The sequence below is a fragment of the Delphinapterus leucas genome, chromosome 15 (genome assembly GCF_059928025.1).
Source record: "Delphinapterus leucas isolate spDelLeu-1000000601 "Yukka" chromosome 15, BTC_Dleu_Yukka2, whole genome shotgun sequence".
Classification (NCBI taxonomy): domain Eukaryota; kingdom Metazoa; phylum Chordata; class Mammalia; order Artiodactyla; family Monodontidae; genus Delphinapterus; species Delphinapterus leucas.
The window spans coordinates 61,117,840-61,125,892 of NC_143143.1; the positions used below are offsets into that span (position 1 = coordinate 61,117,840).

The 8,053-nt window shown below is 51.0% G+C and overlaps 1 protein-coding gene across 2 annotated transcripts; it reads left to right on the forward strand.

Annotated features, from left to right (window-relative positions):
* The first annotated feature begins 598 nt into the window (after positions 1-598).
* On the forward strand, positions 599-7,505 carry SRXN1 (sulfiredoxin 1). 2 transcript variants are annotated; one of them, XM_089896665.1, is made up of 3 exons: positions 599-926; positions 2,464-2,561; positions 5,169-7,505. In XM_089896665.1, exons 1-3 carry the CDS (start codon positions 717-719, stop codon positions 5,332-5,334), a joined length of 474 nt encoding a protein of 157 aa, XP_089752791.1. In that variant the 5' UTR covers positions 599-716; the 3' UTR covers positions 5,335-7,505. The 2 variants fall into 2 exon arrangements, with proteins under 2 accessions (XP_089752791.1, XP_022448495.1); XM_022592787.3 differs by lacking the exon at positions 2,464-2,561 and having other exon boundaries at positions 632-926.
* The last annotated feature ends 548 nt before the right edge of the window (positions 7,506-8,053 follow it).

The window sequence follows — 8,053 nt, forward strand, 5'->3', positions numbered from 1 at the left end:
CTAGCTCCATGACCTTGGGTAAATCACTTAAAAAAAAAAAAAAAAACCTCGCTGTGCCTCAGTTTCCTCATCTGTAAAATGGGAATAATAATCATACCTAGCTTGTAGGGTTGTTTTGAGGTTTAAATAAGTTAATGTACATGCAAAGTGTTTAGAACAGTGCCTGACACAGCACCAGATTCAGCAGATTCGTAGTATTTCGAATGTCATTGGTATTATCACCACCTCCACGACTATTACCGCTAGGGATCCAAAGGCTGGGCAGCCAAGAGCCAGGTTTTGCCGACTCACCCTCGCTGGGCAGGTCCAGCCCCCGCCAACCCGTGTCCCCGCCCCCGCCCCTGCCACCCGTGACCCTGAGTTAACCCCGAACTGTGCGCCACCCGCGCCCCTCCCGCCCCACGACCTGCAGACTCACCCTGAGTCAGCCTTCCCCGGCGCTTCCACTCCCGGGACGCCGCGCGGCAAAGGGGAGGCGGCGAGGCGCCCCCCAGCGGAGAGCCAGAGCTCCGCACGCGTCCCGCAACGCCAGGAGAGCCGAGCGAAGGTCCCGCAGGGGCGCTCGGGGTGGGCCAGACCACTGTGGGGCAAGGGGAGAGAGGCGCTGTGTGGCTGTGTCCCCCGCCGCCCGCGCGGAATGGTACGGCCCGGCCGGGGTTAAAGACCTGAGAGTAGGCGGCGCGTGCCGAGACCGCGCAGGCGGCGGCGGCTGCGTGATGGGTTTTCGCGCGGGAGGAGCCCTGGGCAGAGCCGGAGCTGGCCGAGGGGCGCCCGAGGGAGCTGGGCAGAGCGGCGGCGTGCAGGGCGGCAGCATCCACTCGGGCTGTATCACCGCGGTGCACAACGTGCCTCTCAGCGTGCTCATCCGGCCGCTGCCATCTGTGCTGGACCCAGCCAAGGTGCAGAGCCTCGTGGACACGATTCGGGTGAGGCCCCGGGGAAGCCGGCCGCTGGGAGGGCTTCGAAGGAGGGAGGTCGCGCTGGACACGAGACGGGACTGGTTCAGTCTCAGCTGGAGCACGGCATTCGCTGTGTGACCTTGAGCAAGTGGCTGGGCCTCTCTGGGCCTCTATTTAGTCATTGAGCAGGGAGATTGGAGATGATTAAAATAACGATCCTGATTCCTATATAGTACCTGAAGTGGCCAGGAGCTGTTTTAAGTGCCTGAGCTTCTTCATGCCAACCCTATGAGGTAGATACTACTACTGTTCCTCTTACAGACGAGGAAATGAGACACAGAGGATTCAAGCACCTTGTCCAAGGTCAGGCACTTTAGAAAGTGGCACAGCCTGTCCCCCGTGCCCAGATGCATGGCCACCACCTTATCCTGAGATAACCTGTGTGGTCACTTCAGGCAGTGGCAGTGGGCTTGGGGGTGTCCTGGCTGCTGGGAGGGCCTTGTTTGAACTGGAACTGGGGAGGATGGAGTCAGCTGCATCACAGAGAGGGTGCTCAAGAAGGCTGGGGTGATGCTGGCAGAAAATTTGGGGGAAGGAGGGGACATGTGTGTCAGGTTAGGCCTGCATGGCATCTTGTCCCCCTCCCCCAGACCCTTGGAAGGTGGCCATGTGTGACCTACCAAACACCTCTACTGCTAGCCCGATTGTCTTTCAGTCCTAGAGTTTACACTGCTGTTCCCACTGCCTGGAACTTCTTCCCAGGTAGCCACAGGGCTTGCTCCCTCGTTTGGGTCAGGTGCCCACCTCCCGTCAGCCCAGGCCTCTATAGCTCTCCCCCTAACCTGAGGTATTTCTCCTTGAAGCACTTATGTCCACCTGAGTTATATTCTACGTTTGTTTGTGTTTTACTGTCTCTCCTCCCCGTCTCATGTGAACTCCACAGGAGCAGGGATTTTGTCCTGTCTTGACTGTTTCCATAACACTAGCACGGTGCCTGGCTGTCTGTGATGGATCTGGCCAGGGATGCACTCTCCCACTCCTGGGCCTTTGCACAAGCTTTTCCCCTGCCAGTAAAACTCGTTCATCTCTTTACTGTTTCTAACTCCTTCTTGCTCTTCCTGTCAGTGTCAGTGTCTTCCCTGACAGCCCCTGCTGGGTTAGGGGCCTCCTGTGGGCCCCCAGCCACCTGCATGCCCACCAGCATACCTCTGATCCTACTGGCTTGTAATGGCCTCAGACACCTGTCTTCCAAGCCAGAACGATATGCTCTGTATTAGTTTTCAATGGCTACTGTAACAAACACCAGAAACGTAGTGGCTTAAAACAAAGACAGATTTTATTATTTTATAGTTCTATAGTTCAGAACCAAAATGGGTCTCGCTAGGCTCAAATCAAGGTATCAGTGGGGCTGCATTCTTTTCCGGAGGCTCTAGGGGAGAATCCATTTCCTTGTCTTTCCCAGCTTCTAGAGGCCACCCACATTTTCAGCTCATGACCTCTCTCCTCCGTCTTCAAAGCCAGCAACATCAGACCTCCTCTTGTTCCTCTCTCTTCCACCTTTAAGGTCTCTGGTGATTGCATTTGGCCTGTCTGGATAACCCAGGATAATCTCCCCATCTCAAGCTCCTTAACTCAATTCCATCTGCAAAGTTCCTATGCCACGTGAGTAACATATTCACAGGCTCCAGGGATTAGGACATGGACATCTTTGGGGACCGTTATTCTGCCCATCCATCGTCACACCTCTGGTGCCCAGCACAAGGCTTACCTGGCACAGCTGCCTCTCTTTGCTGCTCCACTGCCGGGCAAGCTGTGCTCCGCGCCTCACTTGCATCAGCTCCCTGACTTCATTAGCAGCCTGTAGGGTGTCGGAACAATGCCCAATGTCAAGGGCGCTTGCTTACCACCCCTGCCCACACTCCCCCCACCCCCCACCCCACTGCTCTGGGTAGGAGCTGAGATTCAAATTCAGGTGTGCCTGGTTCAAGAGCCCCAGCTTACAACTGCTGGGTCTTACTGCTTGAAAATCATTTCTAGGATAAATGGAATAATGAATCCATCGAAGCAGCCTAATAAGAGACCACCCGAGAGCCCGTGGTGGGAGGTCTTCTAGCAGCTCACACTTAATCCGATCTGCCCCCTACCCCATCCCTCCCTGCCCCAGCCTTTCCCTATATAGAGGACTACCCATTCTCCATCTAGATGCTCAGGCCCGTAACAGGAAGTCAACTCATATTCTCCTCCTTCTCTTCTCCTCACATTCACCCCTCCCTCGGGATCTTCCCCCTAAACATGTCCCAAACCTGTCTACCTCTCCCTGACCCCCTCCATGCCCTCACCCAGGACAGCCACTTCTGGTGAATACCTGCTGAGGCCTCACCTCTGTCTTCCCTGCTTTTGCCTTTGTCCACTTCACCAAGCCTGCTTTCCCAGGACAACTTTCTAGAATGTTCTTCAGATCATGTCACCCTCCTCCAGGGCCTAAGAGGTATAAACTTTCAGTTATAAAGTAAATGAGTCATGGGTATGAAATGTACAGTGTGGGGAATATAGTCAATAACTATGTAGTATCTTTGTGTAGTGACAGAGGATTAACTAGACTTAATCATGGTGATCGTTTTGAAATGTATAGAAATATCCAATCACTGTGTACCAGGAACTAACATAGTATTATAGGTCAATTATATTTCAAAAACAAATAAACAAACAAACTCTTAGGAAAAGAGACCAGCTTTGTGATTGACTGGGGTGGGGAGGGGGGTAAGGAGAGGGAGAAGTGTGTGAAGGTGGTCAAAAGGTACTAACTTCTGGGCTTCCCTGGTGGCGCAGTGGTTGAGAGTCCACCTGCTGATGCAGGGGACACGGGTTCCTGCCCCGGTCTGGGAAGATCCCACATGCCGCGGAGTGGCTGGGCCCGTGAGCCATGGCCGCTGAGCCGGCGCGTCCGGAGCCTGTGCTCCGCAACGGGAGAGGCCACAACAGTGAGAGGCCCACGTACCACAAAAAAAAAAAAAAAAAAAAAAGGTACTAACTTCTGTTATAAGATAAATAAGCATTAGGGATGTAATGTACAACATGATAAACATAATGAACACTGCTGTACATTATATATGAAAGTTGTTGAGAGTAAAATCCTAAGCGTTTTCATCACAAGGAAAACATTTTTTTTCCATTTCTTTAATTTTGTATCTGTATGAGATGACGGGTGTTCACTAAACTTACTGTAGCCATCACTTCATGATGTTTGTAAGTCAGATCATTTATGTTGTACACCTGAAGCTTATACAGTGCTGTATGTCGATTATATCTCAATAAAACTAGAAGAGAAAAATAAGATAAATAAAATGCTCCAGGGCCTACCCCCTGCTACCTTTCTGACCTCTTCTACTTCTCAATCCCCCGAGTCCACTCTGATCGCACTGGCCTCCTTGCCATTGCCTGCAATACAGTGAGCCTGTTCTGGCCTCAGACCTTTTGCATTTGCTGTTCGCTCTGCCTGGAATGCCCTTCCCGCGGCTAATACACAGTGTGTATTATTGAGCACATTCCATGTGCCAAGTGTTGTTTGAAGCAGCTTATGTCTATTAACTCACTAAACCCAACAGTTCTATGAGGTGGGTGTGTCGTCTTCATCCCCATTTGATGGATCGGGCAACTGAGGCACAAATATGAATTGCCAAAGGTCACAGAGCAATTAAGTGGCAGACCTGAGATTTGAACCTGGCAGTCAGGCTCTTTCTTTAAATGACTCCCCCTCTCTGTCTTCCCCGGGGGACTGCTCTGTGTTCAGGTCTCTGCTCCACTGTCAACTCTGAGAGGCCTTGTGGACCCCCATCCCTGTCATGTCAACCTGCGTTATTGTCTTCATAGCATTTATCACTCCAACATTCACTTCTCCATTCCATCAGCCCCACTAGACCAAAGTCCCATGAAGGCAGGGGCTGTGTCTGTACCTTATTCCCAGAGTCTAGAACAGTGACAGATAATATACATGTGGTCTGATGAATGGTTAACAACCTGGGTGGGGGAGCCCTGATTTGTAGCATCTGCCCACTTCCCTGGTGTAAATACTCTCACTGTGGCTGATTTTCATGCTACCAAGGTTTTGTCAACCAACTCACAGTTGCCTCTGTGTAACAGTTGCCTCTCACAAGCCAGCACGAGCCAGCGTGAGCACCTGGAGGAGCTCAGCCCAGGTTAATAAAGTCTGCTTTGCAAACTGTCCAGCACTGTGCCACGCTCATTCACCTTGCACCCTCTTCTCTCCAGGAGGATCCAGACAGCGTGCCCCCCATCGACGTCCTCTGGATCAAAGGGGCTCAGGGTGGTGACTACTTCTACTCCTTTGGGGGCTGCCACCGCTATGCAGCCTACCAGCAGCTGCAGCGAGAAACCATCCCTGCCAAGCTTGTCCAGTCCACGCTCTCGGACCTAAGGGTGTACCTGGGTGCTTCCACGCCGGACTTGCAGTAACAGCCTCCTTGGCACCTACCACCACTGCCACGAACCCAGAAGACGCACCTGGCCTCCAGTGGGCTGAGCCATGCGAAGGTGTAGCAGGGGTGCATTCTCTTTGTGCCTGGGGGGCAGGTCTAACTCGAAGCACCCTCTTTTTTAGCTGCAAGACCTTGGATTCATGACTGAACAGTGTGGGAGCCCCACTTCCCACCTCGGGGAAAATGGGTCGTGTGTTTTCTCTTGAGGGATTATTGAGAGGGTGAAATGAGAAAGGAGATGGGTTTGGAGAGCCACATGCTGCTGGCTCCAGGTTCCCAAGGACAAGGATCCTTTTGCATTTCTGTCTCTATATATCATATCGTGTGAATACATTCATCTGCAAGTAAAGGAAAGCCTAGGTTCCAGTGGCTTAAACACAGAGAAGTTTGTTTTTCCACATAGCATGAATTCTGGAGACAGTTGGCTAATGGTATTGGTTTAACAACTCAGCAAAGTTATGGCACACGTCTCTGTGATCCTTTCGGCCTTTCCCACATTGCATGTCACTTCATGGTCACAGGATGGCTGCTGTACCTCCAGCAATCATGACTGTGTTCAAGGAAGAGCGGAGTTGGGGAGGAAGAAGGGCTCAGCCAGCTGGACCTGTCAACTTCTATCATAAAGTCAGGCCTTTTTCAGAGGCCTGTTTCCTGCACTCTTCCCCTGTGTATTTCTACTTAGGTCTCCTTGGCCCAAACCAGGTACAGTTGCCACCCCTAGCTGCAAAGAAAGCTAAGACGGCAGGAACACAGCTGTCACAGTTTAGTAAATCAATCATATCCCATCTCCTAGAACTGGCACACTGCCTCCTAAATAATATTGGAATCCCCTTAACAAGAGAGAAGTGAGGAATTGTGTGTCAGTTAGCCGTTGCTGTGCAACAAACCACTCCAGAACTTGGCAGCTAAAAACAAGTTGTTTATTTGCCTAAAATTCTTTGGGTTGGCAATTTGGGCTGGGCTCATCTGGGCAGTTCTGCTGATCTTGCTTGGGGTCACTCATGGGGTTGTATGCAATCAGCTGTCACCCCAGATGGGGCTGGATGGTCTCGGATAGCCTGACTCACTTGTCTGGCAGTAGGTAGGCTATTGGCTGGGTGACTTGGTTCTCCTCCATGTGTCCTCTCCAGCAGGTTAGTTCAGGCTTATTTTCATGATATCATCAGGGCTCAAAGAGAGAGGGAGAGGGAGGGAGGTGTGTGTGTGTGGAGGGAGGGGAAGAGGAAGGGGGAGAGAGAGGAGAAGCTCCAAGGCTTTTTTGAGTTTTAGGTCAGAATTGGTACAATGTCACTTCTGCTAAGTCCTTCTGGTCAGAGCAAATCAAAAGTTTTGCTTAGATTCAAGGGATGGGGAAACAGACTACACCTCTTGGAGAAACTACAAAGGATTCATGGCATTTTTCTCCACCTATCACAGATGACTTTGGATAAGCAAATAACAGTGTTTCTTTCTCACTGTTCCTTTCTCTCTTGTACAGAGCCTTGCTCTGTCCAGGCTGAGGTCATTAAGACACTAGACACTGTCCTGACCCTGCAGAGGGAAGGAAGTGATGGGGCAGTGGGTGGTCTCTCCCGGGGCTGAGCCCACTCTAGGAGGGGCATCTTTTATCATCTGTACTGGTGGGTTAGGGGGAATGGGTAGGCCAGGTGGGACGTTCCAAAGGGACTTCTGAAATCCTAGAGTCCTGGGGGGAAGGGAAGAGATAGAGGAAGGGTGCAGAGTGAGGCGGGCCTTGCTCTCACTGCCCTGCTCAGGGAACTAGGTCACCTGCTGTTTTCAAGCTTCAGTTTCTCCTGCTCAGTAATAAAGACAACAGCTTTCCCACCCATTCTCTGTCCCAGGGAAAAATGACTGAGATGACCAATGGAATTTAAAAGGTATGTAGTCATAAATGCAGTGTGATATCCTGGATTGGATCTTGAAAAAACAACAACAAAAGGACCTTAATGGAAAAACTGGAAATCTGAATGAGGTCTGGATTTTAGATAATTTTACGAATGTTGACATTTGGGTAGGCTGGGTGCAGAGTGTATGGGAGCTATCTGTACTATATTTGCAACTTTTCTGTAAATTGAAAATCATTCCCAAATAAAAATTTATTTAATAAAAAGGGAGGCATAATTGCTTTAGACCAATGGTTCAGGTTCTCAAACGGGTTTGCTAAGCACGGATGGCTGGACCATACCCCCAAAGCAGCTGATTCAGAAGGTCTGGGATGGAGCCTGAGAATTTGCTTTCCTGCCAAATTCCCAGGTGATGCTGATGCTGCTGTTCAGGGACCACAAGGTGAGAACCACTGATCTAGATGGCATCAATTATTTCCAGATACGGTGACAGCCCCCTTCACCTCCAATGGAGAAGAAAGAGCTGGGTCCCAGGAGATCCACGTTCTGGAACCAGCTTGTGCACCAATTCCATATGAAATTGGACAGTCCCTTCCCTGGCGCTTTTTCCAAGCTGTCTAATGGACTTTACCCCTGAGGTTCGTAGTGAGGGTGAGGAAGCTGAGGGCATGCTTTGTAAGCCGCTGTCGTGAGGTGCCACTGTTTCATGTAGGACACCTGCACCCACTGAGGTAGAGCTGCACAGTGGTTACCCCTTCTTGAAAGGACTTTCCCTTCATACAGATAAGGCCCAAGGAGGCAGCGCTAGGCATAC

Coding starts and splice junctions, on each gene's coding strand:
- SRXN1 (XM_089896665.1), top strand. CDS start 717: ATGGGTTTTCGCGCGGGAGGAGCCCTGGGCAGAGCCGGAGCTGGCCGA. Junction 927..2,463: donor GCCTCGTGGACACGATTCGG/GTGAGGCCCCGG, acceptor TCCACCTTTAAG/GTCTCTGGTGATTGCATTTG. Junction 2,562..5,168: donor CTGCAAAGTTCCTATGCCAC/GTGAGTAACATA, acceptor TCTTCTCTCCAG/GAGGATCCAGACAGCGTGCC.